The 18,111-nt window shown below is 40.1% G+C and overlaps 1 protein-coding gene across 2 annotated transcripts in view; it reads right to left on the bottom strand.

The window, feature by feature from the left end:
- The window catches only part of mtmr9 (myotubularin related protein 9), a 107,891-nt gene that overhangs the window by 23,601 nt on the left and 66,179 nt on the right, over positions 1 to 18,111 (bottom strand). For both annotated transcript variants that reach the window (XM_039749463.1, XM_039749462.1), the window contains 2 exons: positions 13,998 to 14,218; positions 11,554 to 11,705 (listed from right to left, as the gene is read on the bottom strand). In XM_039749463.1, coding sequence (XP_039605397.1) covers positions 11,554 to 11,705; positions 13,998 to 14,218 — 373 coding nt within the window. The remainder of the gene's footprint in view (positions 1 to 11,553; positions 11,706 to 13,997; positions 14,219 to 18,111) is intronic.

Below are 18,111 nucleotides of genomic sequence, written 5' to 3'. Positions count from 1 at the left end.
TGTTAAACACATTATATCTGAAATAAAATGAAAACACTTTTTGTAATGTACCATAATCCAGATTACAATATGTGAAAGTCAGGTTGTATAATAGCTCAGCTGAACTTCATACTAGTAGTAACACAACTATGCACTCGGCTTTATTCTTACATCAGAGAAGTACTTAATTAGGACTACTGTATGTGAAATGGGACATTTGAGCTTGCTGTATTTTTTTTTCATTAAAATTTAAATATATTAGGAGTCCCGACTCGGACTCTTAGATTCTGACTCCTTGAATCCGACTCCACAGCCCTGTCCAAAAGCACAGCACGATTTGTCGCAAGTGGCAGATCCGGGAAATGACTAGCGCGTAGGGCCCAGACAGGGGTTGGAGAATGAAGCGAGCAGGAGGCAGAGCCCCCTAGCTTATTAAAAATTTAAATATTCCACTGACAAAATTGGGCGGCACGGTGGCGCAATGGTGGTAGTGCTACTGCCTCACAATAAGGAGACCTGAGTTCACTTCCCAGGTCCTCCCTGCGTGGAGTTTGCATTTTCTCCCCGTGTCTGCGTGGGTTTCCTCCCACAGTCCAAAGACATGCAGGTTAGGTGCATTGGAGATCCTAAATTGTCCCTAGTTTGTGTGTGTGTGTGTGTGCCCTGCCCGGGATTTGTTCCTGCCTTGCGCCCTGTGTTGGTTGGGATTGGCTAAAGTAGACCCCCGTGACCCTGTGTTAGGATACAGCGGATTGGATACTGACTGACAAAATTATTCAGAACCTTTGTTATTACATATGACGTATAGCTTAGGCACATCAGATACTATTGACCATAACTGAGATGTTTGGACACCTTGCTTGGAGTCCACCAGTGGTTGACTAGAATTAGGAAAGGCACACACCTAGTCCATAGAAGGACCCACAGTTGACCAAAAACCAAGCCATGAGGGGGTTGGGAGCATGCGCTGATTACAGCCGCACCCACCACACAGTGAACCACTCGGATTCAGCTGTGCAATGGGTGACACTTCAGCACCACACTGAACAAGCCATGAGGCTTGAGATTAGAGACAGGATTGTGTCGAGACACTGATGTGGAGAAAGCTACAAAAAAAAAAAAAAAATCCTGCAGCATTGAAGGTTCTCAAGAGCACAGAGGCTTCCACAATTCCTACATGGAATCTGTTTGGAACAACCAAGCTATGTAGAAAAGCATGAGGTCAACAACATCATCAAGTTCATGGATGACATCATAGTAATTGGCCTCATCAGTGACGACGACAATGCTGCTGCCTACAGGAGGTGAGGTCAAAGAACTAATTATATGTTGATATAACAAGAGACCTCACCCTAAATGTCAACAAAACAAAGACGATCATTGTTGACTTTGGAAAGAACAAAGACAGTTGCGGTCCACTCCCCTGTCTAGACAGTTAGCAGCTTCATGTTCTTGGGTGTCCAGACCACCGACAGCCTTTCGTGGATAGTCAAAAAGGCTCAGCAGATGTTAAAACTGCACTATTGACAGTATCCTGACTTGGTGCATCACAGTGCGGTTTGGTAACCTGACTTACCAGGATTGCAAACCCTTCCAAACAACTGTCCATACAGCTTCTAGAAATCACTGGGGCTGACCTTCCATAGCTTCATATCGTCAACTCAACAAAGTGTCTGAGGAGAGCTGAATCCATCACCTTGTAGGAAGTGCTACCAGAGGATCTCCACTCACTCCCAACCTGCTTCAGGAAAAGCTTCTTCGTCCAGGCAATTAGGATACTGAACTCGCAGTAACCTGATACTAACTGGCCTGCACTGTGCACTGTACCTGTTATGTGTTATTACACTGTATGTTACTATTTCTTTTAACTCTTATCTTATTAATTGTGTTTATTTACTACTTATCTACTTTTATTTACTTGTGTTTGTTTAAACATCACTGCAACTGTGGCACAAGAATTTCACTGTCCTCCTGCAGCGTACATAGCAATAAAGATCTCTGATCTATGAGCTGGCTGCCCAGCCAAACTGAACAATTTTGGAGACAAGGGCCTTGGTAAAAGAGGTGTGACCAAGAAACCAATGGTCACTCTGGCTGAGCTCCAAAGAACCTGTGTGGAGATGGAAGAACCTTCCATTAAGGACAACCACCACGGCAACACTCCACTAATCTGGGATTCATGTCATAGTTGTCAGAAGACACATGAAAGCCAGCATGATTCTCTGGCCTGAGGAAGCCAAGAATGAAATGTTCGGCCTCAGTTTTGTGTGTCACACCAGAAGGAAACCAAGCAAAACTCGTTACCTGTGCAATATCATTCCAACAGTTAAGCATGGTGGCAACATTAGGGACAAGGAGACTAGTCAAAGTAGTCAGGGTTGAAGGAGAGCTGAATGAAGGAAAGAACAGCAGATTATGTGTGAATACCAATTGGGTGATACTGTGTCTTGAGTTTTTTTTTTTTGGGTTCAGTGCCCGAACCCCCCTGGTGGTTACAACATACATCCCAGTCTTTTTCCTGCCAGCTTTTAACCAACACCAGGAGAAACAGATCCAAAACTATTTGTGGGTATTCTATGAAAAGAGTATATGCAATAAAACCGTCACAGCCTACACTCTGCTGCCCTCTGCTGACGTTAACTGTGTACTTCGAGCATTTTATCTTAATATTATTATGGTTCTAATAATGTACAATACTAACTACTTTTTTATACAAAATGCATACAGTTTATATTGTGAGATTTTTGAGACCCTAACACCCCCCCAACAGGCACTCAACAACATCTCAGCTGCTCTTTACGCTGAAGCCGGCAGGAACTGGTTGTGCGTTGCCGGCTCAACTGCAAGTTTGTGACTCACCCAATGGTTGATGTGGGGAACATTTCAAACCGGCCTCAGACATGGCTGTGTGCTCACTTTCTACCACCTCTCCTCCAAAAATTAACCTGCTTGATGAAGGAGGCTATATGTTCCTTTAATCTGAAGAAGGGTGCAAATGCAGGATGACTGACAATATCACTGCTTGCTTACTCTGTGTGTACTGATGTGGCTGCCCCTCTTTCAATAAAATGCATGAGACTGTTCCTGTCTTTCCAACAATAAAGCTGACTTTCTCCGGTACCTGGACTCGCCTTCTTCTATCTTGTACAAGTCTGTGACCCACATATCACAATATATATTTGCAGCTGCTTTATCAGAGGATAATGCTTAGACTTACAAGAATAAAAGGCAATATATAGAAAAAATTACGTGGGGGGTTAAGTCAGTGTGATGGAGGGGGGGGATTGGTTGAAAAGCTTTATTTATTATGAACATATTCTTCTTAAGTTTGCATATGCTGGATTTATGTTATGGTCCCTTGCAGGGGCTGAAAACTCAGGATTAAATACTACTTTATGATAGGTGATTCATTTTCTCCCATTGGGAATCTCCAGCTGCAAATATGCAAACCGTATCACAAACCTTCTCTTCCATATACAGTATATATATATATATTCTGTGTATATATATATATATATATATATACATACATATATACAGTATATATATATATATATATATATATATATATATATATATATATATATATATATATATATATAAAATGTACATTCATCACTGTTGCAAATATATAGCGTTTCTAGCACATTTAGCTATGAAATGTAATAAACCATTTTAAGTGCCACACGGGATTGTCTGGCATCCAAACCAGCATGGAAGGTAACTCCTTGCTAGGAAGGGAAGCTGGAATGATGGTAGGGATGGGGGAAGATAGCGTTTTTAGAATGCATATGCCCTCTAACACAAAAGGGGGCGCTGTTCCTATGTCGCTTCTCCCATTTACGTGACAGTGGGGTATGCTGGGAATTGAAGTCCCATGGTAAAGCACTGCTGGGTGTCAGGGGGAGCTACAAGGAATGGACCATCCCTATTTTCTGAAACATCCTCTTGAACTGGAGGTATCTCCTCTGAATCTTGCCCAAAAACCAGAAGTACTCCAAGGATCAGGATTAAAATGAGCCCCCAGTCTCACCTCAGTGAGTCAGAGTTCTGAGACAGAAGACGACATTCACCAGCAAGAGAACTATTATTTCTTTCTATGATTGTGATAATATTGGTAGTGTTCATCTTTATAGTGTTTGTGACAAATACAATGCAACTTATTTTTTTGTATAAAACTCTTCACTGAAATAAAACCCCTTTACTTGAACCTGTGTTTGTGTTGGGTGATATTGTGTCTTAGGCCTGGTGCCCCCAAGTGGTTACACCATATAACTCTGCCAACTTTTAATCATTTCTACAAGAAAAGGATCCATTTTTGGTATTCTATGGAAAGACTGCACCCCCTAAAACTGCCACAGCCTACACTCTGCTGCCCTCTGCTGAAATTAAACCTGTACTTCAAGCAAATCTGACAGATTCTCCCTTGTACCATTTTTTGAGGAAACAGGTTTAAGTTCACTTTGAGTCATAACAAGGTAAAGGATGATGGGAAAAGGGACCCTTAAATTTAAAATCATGCCTTTTGGTGATTTTTTAAAATAATTATGCCTTTTTAGTGTGAACATGTGAATAAATAATTGCAATGCACTTGAAAGATAAACTGCAGTGTGGTATTCAGACAGCAGAACAAACTGCAGGACTGAAACTGGACTCCATCGGGGTCCTGTATGCATCATGGGTCAGGGAAAGAGCAAAGACCACACTCATCCAGACAGCCATCTCTTTTAGTTACTGCCATTGAGGAAACATTACCAGTCAATGATGATTAGAACGACAAGACATTAAAACGGTTTCGTTATGTCACTTTGGTTAAACATATTTTATATAGAACTTACCTTATGTATTACCAGGCAAAAATGCAATTCTACTTTACTGTTTTCTATGTCTCTGTTAACTGCACCATTTTGACGGTGTCTTGTACTGTATACTGTGTTGGTTAATTCTGTGTACCTTGGCTATGTGTATTGAAGGAACACCAAGAGAAATTCTTGGCAACTACAGTACCCTCCATAATGTCCGGGACAAAGACACATTTGTCCTTAATTTAGCCCTCTGTTCCACAGTTTTAAATTATAAATTAAATAATTCAGACCTGATTAAAGTGCACATTGCACACTTTCATATAATAAGATTTGCATTAATCACACCATGTGGAATTGACAACACATATTGTACACGGTGGGCCCATTTCAGGGTATCCTAATGTTTAGGACACAGCAATGGCAGGTCTATTAAAGCCATCACATTTAGGACTTTGTCACATATCCCTTGCATGCAATGAATGCTTGAAGTCTGCGATTCATAGATATCACCAGGTGTTGAGGGTCTTCTCTGGTGATGCTCTGACAAGCCTGTGTTGCAGCCATCTTCAGCTCCTGTTCGTTTCAGGGGCTTATCCATTTAAGTTTCCTCTTCAGCATATGGAAGGCCTGCTCAGTTAGAATGAAATTAGATGACAGGTTTGGCCATTCAAGAATTTTACATTTTTTTTAGCTTTGATAAACTCCTGTGTTGCCACAGCAGTCCGTTTGGCTCATTATCTTGTTTGAAGAAGAAGTGCCATCCAGTGAGTTTGGAGGCCTTTACAGGAACTTGAGCAGATTAGATGTTTCTACATACCTCAGAATTAATTGTGCCGTCAGCAGTTTAATCATCAATCAAGAGAAGTGTGCCAGGATCTGTGGAAAGCAATACATGCCCAAGCCATAACACCCCCACTGTCATTTTAATGCATAAGGTGGTCTTGCTTTGGATCTTGGGCAGTTCCTTTATGTCTCCAGGCTTTGCTCTTACCATTACTCTGATCAGGTTCATCTTTGTCTCACATGTCCACAAGATCTTTTTCCGGAATTCTGCAGGCTCCTTGAAGTCCTTTTTCACACCATCCTAGCCATCATGTTTTTGTGGCTAATTAGTGGTTTTCATCTTGTATTATGGCCTCTGTCTTTCTGTTCATGTCATCTCCGACACATCCACATCTGCCTCCCGATGACTGTTTCTGATCTGTCGGACAGGTGTTTGTGTTTTTTTCTTGACCATAGTGAGGATTCATCTGTTATCAGCAGTGGAGGTCTTCCTTGGCCTACCAGTCCCCTTGCGATAACTGAGCTCACCAGTGCGTTCTTTCTTATTCGTGATATTGCAGACAGTTGATTTAGGGAATCCAAAAGGTTTTCACAATGTCTCTAATGGTTTGATTCTTGTTTTTATATCCTCATAGTGGCTTCTTTGACTTTCACTGACTCAGCTCTTGTCCTCATGTTGAAGAATGGCAACTACAGACTGCAAACTTAGGTAGAAACAAGCTGAGGTATCTTATGTATGCATGAATGAATGAAGCAATGAAACACACCTGTGGAATCACAAAAACCTGAGACGTCAATTGTCCCCAACATTACGGTGCCCTGAAATGAGGAGACTGTGTATAAAAAGTGCTGTAGTTTCTACATGGCGGGACCGAAATGTACGAAAAATCCCCTAAATATGACGGCATTAACAGACCTGCCATTTCTGTGTCCCAGACATCATGGTGCCCGGAAGTAGGGGGATTATGTAGCAACGTGTTGTCGTTTCTAAATGGTGGGACCGAAATGTATGCCAATCCCCTTAAATGAGAGTCTGCAATGTGCACTTTAATCACATCTGAATTGTGTGATTTGTAATTTTAAACTGTGAAGCAGAGGGGTAAATCAAAGAAAAATTTGTCTTTGTCCAACACATGATGAAGGGTACTTGTGAGTCCCAAAAAGCTGCAAATAATGCCCACTAGAGGGGGCTATACCACCAAATCCTGGCTACAAAAATGAGGAAATACAGAAATAATATAAAAGTACAAAGGTTTTATTACCATAAAAAATGCACCATGTGAAGTTCTTAATGAACATAAAAGACATAAAGAAGTTGCCTGAAACTACAAGTCCAAAAACAAACCTTAAAATCCTAAGGCAAAGTACAAAAACAGAGCAGGAGGTCAAAAAACCCAATAAGCACAAGAAAGAGCAAAAAAAAAAAAAAACACAGAAATCACAAAATCTCCCTAGCACATTTATAGGGCAGAGGTGCAGTTCCTGGCTGTGACTGGCGAGTGGTCCAACCTCTTGGGGAACCACCCACAAAACACACGGAACATAACACAAGAATGGGCAACATAGCACATGATAAACAAAAGTAACATTAACAAAGATAAATGTTTAGACCTGTTAGGTGAGAGAATACTTACTTTCTCTTTAATTCGTGATTCAGGCCTTTAACATTCCAGCTCACAAAGTTAACTGTCTTGCCATGGAGACATTGCTTCTGGAATTTTGTTGTTATTTTGTAGTATATAAATCATATTATGGTATTTCTGAATGGATGAATAGTAATTTTCTCAAACTAAATAAAGAGAAAACTGAAATTTTAGTAATTGGCAATAATGGATACAATGAGGTTATCAGAAATAAACTTGATGCATTAGGATTTTAAAGTTAAGACGGAAGTAAAAAACTTAGGGGTAACTGTTGACTGTAATCTGAATTTTAAATCACATATTCATCAGACCACTAGGACAGCATTTTTTCACTTAAGAAACATAGCAAATGTTAGACTTCTTATATCATTGAAAGATGCTGAGAAATTAATTCACGCGTTTGTTTTCAGTCGACTAGATTACTGTAACGCACTCCTCTCAGGACCACCAAAAAAAGACATAAATCACTTGCAACGAGTGCAGAATGCGGCTGCTAGAATCCTAACTAGGAAAAGAAAATCCGAGCACATCTCTCCAGTTTTGATGTCACTACAGTGGTTACCTGTGTCATTCAGAATTGAACTTAAAATTCTGCTTATGGTTTATAAAGCCTTAAATAATCTCATTCCATCTTATATATCGGATTGTCTGACACCCTATATTCCAAATCGTAACCTCAGATCCTCAAATGAGTGTCTCTTTAGAATTCCAAAAGCTAAACTTAAAAGAAGTGGTGAGGCGGCCTTCTGCTGTCATGCACCTAAAATCTGGAATAGCCTGCCAATAGGAATTCGCCAGGCTAATACAGTGGAGCACTTTAAAAAACTGCTAAAAACACATTACTTTAATATGGCCTTCTCCTAACTTCACTTTAACTTAATACTGATACTCTGTATGTTCAATTCATCATAATAACTATTCATAGTGGCTCTAAAATCCGTACTGACCCCTACTTTCTCTTCTGTTTCTTTTTCCGGTTTCTTTGTGGTGGCGACCTGCGCCACCTCCACCTACTCAAAGCATCAGGATGCTCCAACATTGATGAACTGAAAGCCAGAAGTCTATGTGACCATCATCATCAAGTCCTTCTGTGAGAACCCTAAATACAAAGAGGACTGTTTGACTTATGTTAGGTAGATTGCCCAGAAGGGAATGGGTGGTCTCTTGGTCTGGAATCTTTGCAGATTTTATTTTTTTCTAAAGCCGTCTGGAGTTTTTTTTTTTTTGTTTTTTTCTGTCCACCCTGGCCATCGGACCTTACTTATTCTATGTTAATTAATGTTGACTTATTTTTAATTTTTATTGTGTCTTCTATTTTTCTATTCTTCATTTTGTAAAGCACTTTGAGCTACATTTTTTTGTATGAAAATGTGCTATATAAATAAATGTTGTTGTTGTTGTTGTAGTCTTAACTGAAAATAAGGCAGCTTTGACCTTAATTTCCAATTTTCCCAGGATTTATTTGCCATGAAGCCTATTGTTACGTTGGCACTTATTATAAGGATTAAAAGGATAGGTTAGAGATAGCTTGCTCTCTTTCTCTCCCCCCAGTCAAAACCATTAACATAGATAAACTAGTGACTGGAAGCCCGATTGAATCGGGCTACAAATTCTACGTTTGTGAAATCCATACTTTCTCTGCAAAGATTTGTTTTTTTAAGTCCTTGAAATGATTTTGTTATCATGGCACTGATTTGTTCTTAAAATAGACCTTTTCGGACGATGTAATGAAGAGCTTCCTGTTTAAACAGGGCTGCGAGATCTTCGGCACACCTCATTTGATTTTTTCCGGCAAACAAATTTTCAAAACAAACCATATTTTACGACTCTAATCAGAGTCGGAGTAATAATTATGCTGGCATGGTCATTTTAGTTTTGAGATCGGCCAAAATTTAAACAATGACCGTTGTTAATACCCAGCCATCATAACTCAGTTTGCCAATAGATGTCAGAAGGATTGACGCCAAAACCGAACTGCCCAAAGATAGATTTCAAAGTACCAAGCAAATGGCGATACGTTCTAAATTACTTACTGTTCTGGAGCTGTCAAAGGGTTTAAGTCAGTCGACAATGTTAGTCCCGGAAAGTACGCCCCACCAAACCAACGTTCCAAAAACCAACCGAACTTACTGTTATCTGCTCGAACCATCACCGACTTACTATACTCGGCTGTCCAGCGTTGTCACTAAAGCATTCGAACATTCTTAGCCAATCATGCAATACTGCGTCCGCGTTTGCCACGTTATGTTCTAACTACAGAGGCAGAGTCCCATTGCATGGTTCTAACTTGTATTGAGTCGAGGTATTGACGCGAACACCATACATACGGATAGTATCAAATTATATATAAAGATGACTCAAATATGCAGAAGGAGGACATAGATTTGAACCCCAGCAGAAACATGACACTATCATCCAAATAGAGACTGGAAATACGTACTAAAAATATACCAAGAACTCAAACAACTAGAGATCTTAACAATAAGAACTTCATGGTATTTATATAGGTGGCCAGAAACACAAGTTGCACAAGCACCAGTCCTTATACTGTATATGTGACCAAAACACAAATTCTAGGAATACAGTCCATAAGAAGCAACTTGGGATCTTTGAAGTTTGGCTTCTGGTTCCAGTCATATCTCAAACTTCTTTAACCAAAGTGTTACAACATAAGACATTATCATAATTCTAAGATGCAATAGCTAATTCATAAATGTCAGTGTGCAATCACCTTATACAGCGGGGAAAATAAGTATTGGACGCGTCAAGGTATTCCTCGGTAAATAGATTTCTAATGGGACTATTGACATGAAATGTACACCAGATGTCGGTAACAACCCAAGTAATCCACACATACAAATAATTCAAAACAAATAAGTCCATAAATTATGTATAATAAAGTGGAATTACACAGGGAATAAGTATTGAACACATGAAGAGGTGCAAAAAGGCATGGAAAGCCAAGAAACCGGCTGACATCTGTCAGTATTTAGAAATCAATCGTGATAGCCCCCTATCAGTGTAAATGAATATCAGCTGGTTTAGTCCTTATTGATGGCCTATCATTACCATGGGGTCACACAAGAAAGATCTCATGATGGGTAAAAGCAAAGAGCTCTCTCAAGGCCTTACTGATGGCAATGGTGACAGACGTATTTCTAAACTTCTGAATGTTCCTGTGAGCACCGTTGGGACCATAATCCGCAAGTGGAAAGAACATCATTTCACCATAAACCGGCCACGACCTGCAGCTCCTCGCAAGATTTCTGTCAAAAGAATAATCAGAAGAGTTGTCCAACAGCCAAGGACCACTCGCCGAGAGCTTCAGAAAGACCTGAAATTAGCAGGTGCAATTGTTTCAAAGAAAACAAGAAGTAATGCACTTGACCGGCATGGTCTCTATGTACGCTCACCGCGCAAGCACGTTTAAAACATTTGGACAAGCCAATGAAATACTGGAAGAATAGAGTCAGGTCAAAATTGAACACATTCATTGAACACACCATGTTTAGAGGAGAAATGGCACTGCACATCTCCCCAAAAACACCCCAAAATAATGGCAGATTTCATATAATTGAAGGAAGGATGAATGAAGAAATGTTGATAAGAATCTGCTGCCATCTACCAGGACGTTGAAGATGAAACGAGGGGTGACATTTCAGCCAAACAACAACCCCAAACACACAGCCAAGGAAACTCTCAATTGGTGTCAGAGAAAGAAAATGCAGCTGCTAGATTGGCCCAGTCAATCACCCGACTAGAATCCAATTGAAAATCTATGGAAAGAACTTAAGATCGGAGTTCATAGAAGAGGCCCCCGGAACCTTCAAGATCTGAAGGCACGTTGTGCAGAAGAATGGGCCAAAATCACACCTGAGCAATACATGCAACTCGTTTCTCCATACAGGAGGCATTTTGAAGCTGTTGTCACAAACAAAGGCTTTTCTACTAGGCATTCAATAAATTTCAATAAGCGTGTTCAATCCATATTCCCTGTGTCATTCCACTTTATTACACATAATTTATGGACTTAATTTGTTTTGATTTCTTTGTATTTGTGGATTACTTGGGTTGTTACTGACATCTAATGATAATTTCATGTCAATAGCCCAATTAGAAATATATTTACCGAGAAAAACCTTGACAGGTTCAATACTTATTTTCCCCGCTGTATTAGAATACACTAATCCACACCACCAAGATCTTTAAGGAGCTGTATTTATCTTAACATCCCTCTGGTTTTCATTGGTTCTCTCCCGAAATGGATTATATACCATCAAGACAAGACATACTGGTGTCTTGATCTCCTAAAAAACGCTTGAAAATGAATAGGCTTACTTTACCTTCCCAAAGCAGAAGACTCTGAGGTGCAACAGATGGCCAAATAACTAGGCTGTTACTTTCATACAGAGGGTTCAGAAACTTGTGCAGCTCCTGTGGACGATTGACCCAGGACCACAGTGACACTGTCTTCTCAGGTAGCTTCAGTTTCACTCTAGGAACACAGACAAGAAGCCAATTAGAAATAAGGACAGCCTTCTCTTATCTGCCTAATTAGAACTACCAAGGCCCAATGGACATTTCTATTTAAATATGACGTTTTGTGTTCTTCTGTCCTCCATTGTCAGGTCTTAAAAACACTAACATTAAATAATTTCAGAGCCTGAATGGCTGTAACAATTTTAAAAATACATTAAAATAATAATAAATTCTATTTATATAGTGCCTTTCAATTTTAACACATGCAGCAGATGTCTTTGTGCTGCTTGAAACAACAGGAACCTTCATTTTCGATGTCTTGTTCTAACATGGACATTTTTATTTTATTTCAATTCGGGTAACCCCGACTGACTCAACTCCCCAATTAAATGAAGATAATTCACATATTTATAATACATTTTAATTATTTTACATATACAGACAATGCATAGGTTACAAACAAATTCTGCTCTCCCAACATCTGTATCCTTTCAGAACTTGCACTGAAATTGTTCTTTAATGAAAATATGACTAAAAATGCATAATGCATAATAAATTAAACCATTCAGACATTGCCATTGAAGAGTGCATGGCAGATTTTTTTATTTAAGGGGATCTGCAGAAATTTCAGTCACACTGCACATTTTTTTTTTTTTTTTACACAGTCGTCCCATTTCATGGCACCATAATGTTTGGGACAGTTGGCATCCCAGGTGTTTGTTATTCCTCAGGTGTGTTTCATGGCTTCATAAGATACCTCAGCTTGCTTCTCCCCTTTGGAGGACAAGAGCTGTGCCAATTAAAGTCAAAAAAGCCATCATGAGACTGAGAAACAAGAATAAACCTACTGAAGACATCAGTAAAACATTAGGATGACCAAAATCAACTGTCAGGAATATCATGAAGGAAAAAACACACTGGTGAGCTTAGTAACTGCAAACGGACCAGAAGGCCAAGGAAGACATCCACTGTTGATGACAGAAGAATCCTTAATATGGTAAAGCAAAAGCCCCAAACACCTGTCTGACAGATCAGAAACAGTCTTAAGGAGGCAGATGTGGTCGTGTCAGAGACGACCATCAACAAAAGACTTGCCACACTGCAAGATGGAAACCACTAGTTAGCCACAAAAACATGATGGCTAGGATGGTGTGAAAAAGAACTTAAAGAGCCTTCAGAATTCTGGGAAAAGGTCTTGTGGACAAACGAGACAAAGATGAACCTCATCAGAGTGACAGCAAGAGCAAAGTGTGGAGATGAAAAGGAACTGCCCAAGATCCAAAGCACCTCATCTGTTAAACATGGCGGTGCTGTGGGTCTTATAGCTGGGCATGTACGGCTACCACAGATCCTGGCACACTTCTCTTCATGGATGATGGAACTGTTGACGGCAGTCGCACAATGAATTCTGAGGTGTATAGAAACATCTGATCCGCTCAAGTTCACTAAATGCCTCCAAACTCACTGACGGTGCTTCATCCTACAACAAGATAAGGAGCCATACAGACTGCTGAGGCAACACAGGAGTTTATCAAAACTAAAAAAAATTGGAAATTCTTGAATGGCCAAGCCAGTCTTTTGATTTAAAACCAACTGAGCAGGCCTTCCATGTGCTGAAGAAACAACTTAAGGAAACAAGCAGGAGCTGAAGATGGCTGCATTAGAGGCTTGGCAGAGCATCACCAGAGAAGACCCTCAGCACCTCCTGATGTCTGTGAATCAGCCACTGCATGACAGGGACACACGACAAAGAACTAAATATGACAGCTGTGTCACATACATTATGGTGCCCTGAAATGGGGGAGACCATGTAGAAAAAAGTGTTGTGTGACTGAAATTTATGCAAATACCCTTAAATGAAAGTCTGCAATGTGCACTTTAATCACGATGTCTGAATTGTTTAATTTGTAATTTTAAACTGTGGAGCATTGGGGTTAAATGAAGTAAAACTTTGCCTTTGGTCTTTTTCTTGTACTTTTAAATTTCTAAATCTCTCATTCATTGAAAAAGCTGCCGTATCAGTAAAAAAAATCTGAACTTTCTGAAGCAGAAGCCTGCTCAAGTAACACTGTATAATGCAAGTTCCAGTTATTTAAAACATTAAGGAAACAAAAAATAACTAAAATAAGCAATTTAATTGACACAAATAAAAACCCAGAACCTGCATGTCTATATAAATAACCACTGCATTACACTGAGGTGGTAATAATTCAGTGCTGGTGTGCGTGTGTCTGTGATGACTGCTCTCCACATTCAATGCTATATGCCTCTTTGTAAGATAAACAAATGCAATGATCTGCAGACTAACCGGTCAAAGGCGTTGTTGCCCAAAAAGGTGCCAAACTGGGAGGCATAGGCATGTTCAAAGAGCATGATCAGGAAGTGTTCGTTAAACTGGAACGAACATGGAAATTGACGCAATATCTGCCAGACACAGTCCAGGAAGAGCAAGAAGACTGGAGCTTCCAACTTTGGCTTGCTGTTGGAGTAGGCTGACTGAGCACATCGGACATGAAATGGATGACCTGCCTAGAAGATTAAAAAACACAAAAAAAGTATTAATTCTTCTTTTTTGCTTTTAAAACCTTCATTTATAATAGTCATCACTCTATAAATATATAAAGGTATATGGTATCTAAAGCATTAGTACTTCATTTTTCTTATTTTAGTAAAATAAAACATATGTAAATAGAAGGACATACAGTAATCCCTCCTCGATCGCGGGGGTTGCGTTCCAGACCCAAACGATAGGTGAAAATCCGCGAAGTAGAAACCATATGTTTGTATGGTTATTTTTATATATTTTAAGCCCTTAGAAACTCTCCCACACTGTTTATAAATATTCTCCGCACAGTTATACAGTAAACCCTTGTTTATCGCGGTTAATCCACTCCAGACAGATAAATGAATTTCCACGAAGTAGGATTCTTTATTTATAAATCTAATATTTTCGCAGTTAAGAGCATAGAAAACCTGTTTATGACCTTCTAAATACGTTTTTTAACATTATTAGAGACCTATAGACATGAAATAACACCCTTTAGTCAAAAGTTTAAACTGTGCTCGATGACAGTTCTTTCTCACAATTAAAAGAATGCAAACATATCTTCCTCTTCAAAGGAGCGCCGTCAAGAGCAGAGAATGTCAGAAAGAGAGAGCATGAGAAAAGTAAACAAGCAAAAATCAATAGGGCTGTTGGGCTTTTAAGTATGGGAAGCACCGCGATAAAGCAGCCGCAATGAAGGGATCAATGTGAAAGTAGTCTTTCAGCATTTTTTACAGGCGCGTCTGCCTCCGTATCTTCTAAGCAAACAGCGTCTGTGCAAACAGCCCCTCTGCTCACACCCCCTCCGTCAGGCGCAGAGAAAAGCAAACAATCAAAAATCAATACGGGCTGTTAGAGCTTTGAAGTGTGCGAAGCACCACGGGAAGCATATCTTATATCATTGAGGAGTTTTATTTAATACGTAATACGTGCTCTGATTGGGTAGCTTCTCAGCCATCCGCCAATAGAGTCCCTTGTATGAAATCAACTGGGCAAACAAACTGAGGAAGCATGTACCATAAATTAAATGACCCTTTGTCCGCAGAAATCCGCGAACCAGCGAAAAATCCGTGATATATATTTAGATATGCTTACATTTAAAATCCGCGATGAAGTGAAGCCACGAAAATCGAAGCGCGATATAGCGAGGGATCACTCTACTCTAAATCAAGAATATAGAATAGATTCAGAAAGTATTCAGACTCCATCACTTTCTGCACACTTTTTTGTTTTGTAGGTTGAATTTCAAAAGGATACATTTGATGTTTTTGGCCATCGGCTTACACTCGATAGATAACCCATATTTACAAGGTGAAATGGGGTTCTCAGAAATGTTTGGAAATTTATTAAAAATCAAAACCCAAAATCTCTCATTGATAGATATATTTAGTACCTCACCTCAGTACTTTGTGTAAGCCCTCTGGCAGCAATTGCAGCTTCAAGTCTTCAGGGGTTAAGTTTCTGCTAGCTTTGCAAACCTGGATTAAGTCACTTTATCCCATTCTTCCAGGCAGATCCCCTCAAGTTCCGTTAGATTTCGGGTTTGGGGGGAAGTGTCTGTAATCTACCGTCTTCAGGTCTCTACAAACATGTTCTGTGGGGTTTTGGGCTTTGGCTGGGCCACTAAAGGACTTTTCTTAAAGCCACTCCAAGCACCGTCTTGGCTGTATGCTTCAGGTCCTTATTGTGCTGAAATGTGGACCGTTGCCCCAGTCTGAGATGCTATTAACTGTCGAGCAGGTTTTTTTCAACATCCTTTCTGTATTTGGCAGCATTCATCCTTCCCTCAATTCTTTCCAGTCTCCCTGTTCCCGACTACCATGAAACACACCCAATGCGTGATGCTGCCACCACCAAGCTTCATCGCAGGCAGGTGATGAGCAGTGCCAGACATAGTGTTTGGAGTTCTGCCCAAAGAGTTCAATTTTTGTCTCATCACACTAGATCAACTTTTTCCTCATACTCTGAGTCCCATAAAGACCATTTGATACGACAGTCTTCCATCTGGCCATTCTACTATAAACACCTGATTCATGGGAGCGCTGCTGAAATGGTCACCCTTCCGCCATGTTCACCCATCACATCAGATGACATCTAAAGCTCTGTTAGCATGATCAATGGGTTCTTGGTCACCTCCCTGACCAAGGTTCTTCTTGCCCAGTTGCTCAGTTTATTTTGTTGGCCAAATCTTGGTAGAGTCCTTGTTGCAAACTTCTTCCATTTCACAATTACTGAGGCCACTGTGCTGCTGTGAAAACTGAAAGCTTTATAAATGGTGTTTAACTCCTTTCACTGATCTGTGCCACACCACAATTTGTTCATGGAGGTCTATAGGGAGCTCCTTGGACTTCATGGCTTGGTTTTTGTCCTAACATGCAGTGTTAATTGGGGGACTTTGTATACGCAGGTACACATGTGCCTTTCTAAATGATGCCCACTCATTTCAATGTGCCACAGGTAGACTCCAATCAAGATCTAGAAACATCTTGAGAACAATTAAACCAAACAGGTTGCACCTGACTACAATTTGAAGTCCCACAGGAAAGGGTCTGACACTGCCAGATCTAAACATTAGCGTGGCAAATTGCTCACGTACTGAAGTGACCTTAGCTGCCGATGGAAGTCCCATTTTACTTTATGGTGCCAAGCAGAGTGCAGCAGTCTATAAGCCAGCAAAGGCACTGTGAAGAAGCTGTCGGTTGTTATGGTCCTGCCTTTGTCCAGTCTGATAGCGGTTAATGGACATTGTATCTTTGATTACCGGTACAACAAATAGTTCTGAGCAGCATCAACCACAGTACCAACTGTGGTCATCGTTGCTCTTATGAAAAGATTGGAGATAAACGCCATCAACTCAGAGAGGGAGAGGCAAGTTCGTTGTACCATGTGAACGTCACTGGAGAATAAAACTGAATAATACAAAAAAAACAAGCCCTAACTTTTACAAGTAGCCAAAATTTACACCGGCTGTTACAGAGTCAAACCCAAATGAGGCAGCAGCTCATACCATTTAGCTTTCTACCGATTGGCATTTGAACTTGGGTTTGTAACTCATTGACAGTAACATGTAAATTGAATGATTTTTTTTTTTTTTACTTTGGTTATATTTTTGAATAGAAGCACACATGTTTTAATAAAGTCTTAATACATTATATACTTCACGTCATTATTAGTATAACATGGAAATTGTTTCTGCTTTAGGTATGTGTTCAGCATTTCTTGCCTCGCATTTCCTTCCATCCACACTTACCCAGATCTTTGTAAACACAGAACACACATGAAATGAATGAGTCCAAAATAACGATATACTGTATTATTTACCCCATACAACTCCAGGCACCTCACATGCAGATAAGGAGCCTTGGCTAGAGCTGGGAGAATTTTTTGCCCAAGTTGAGCTCCGTCAAAGTGGGGGGATGAAATACCAGGCAGGTTGCTGCTTGTGCTGATCAACATATTTACAAAACAAGAGACGCTGATGGAGAGGGGCAAAGGGATTTAAGTTGGCCCAAGAATACAAGTTTTTTCTTAGGCTTCAGGGATTTTAGTGCTAAGATAACTAAACAGTACATTTGTGAGTTCTGGCGTCACTTCGTCGAGCATCAACAGGGCTGGAATGTCCAATGACAAAAGGCAAAAGGATGAACGAAGAAAGAGGGCTGTAAGGCATATCAGGTCAGTACACATTTGTAAATACACAATGCGATCATAACTGACAGACTTAACATTATAACATTAAGCCCATTTTAACCTCCTTAGCATTAAACCCACGCATCACTGGGGCAGTAAAAACAGTGCTAAAAGTGTTAGTCCAGAGTGTCAGTTGGGCAATGGTATAGATGCAGCTTATGTAAGACCCCAAATTTATTATGGCTGT

Source organism: Polypterus senegalus, chromosome 3 (genome assembly GCF_016835505.1).
Source record: "Polypterus senegalus isolate Bchr_013 chromosome 3, ASM1683550v1, whole genome shotgun sequence".
In the NCBI taxonomy this organism is placed as follows: domain Eukaryota; kingdom Metazoa; phylum Chordata; class Cladistia; order Polypteriformes; family Polypteridae; genus Polypterus; species Polypterus senegalus.
This window is presented reverse-complemented; position numbering and strand designations above follow the sequence as displayed.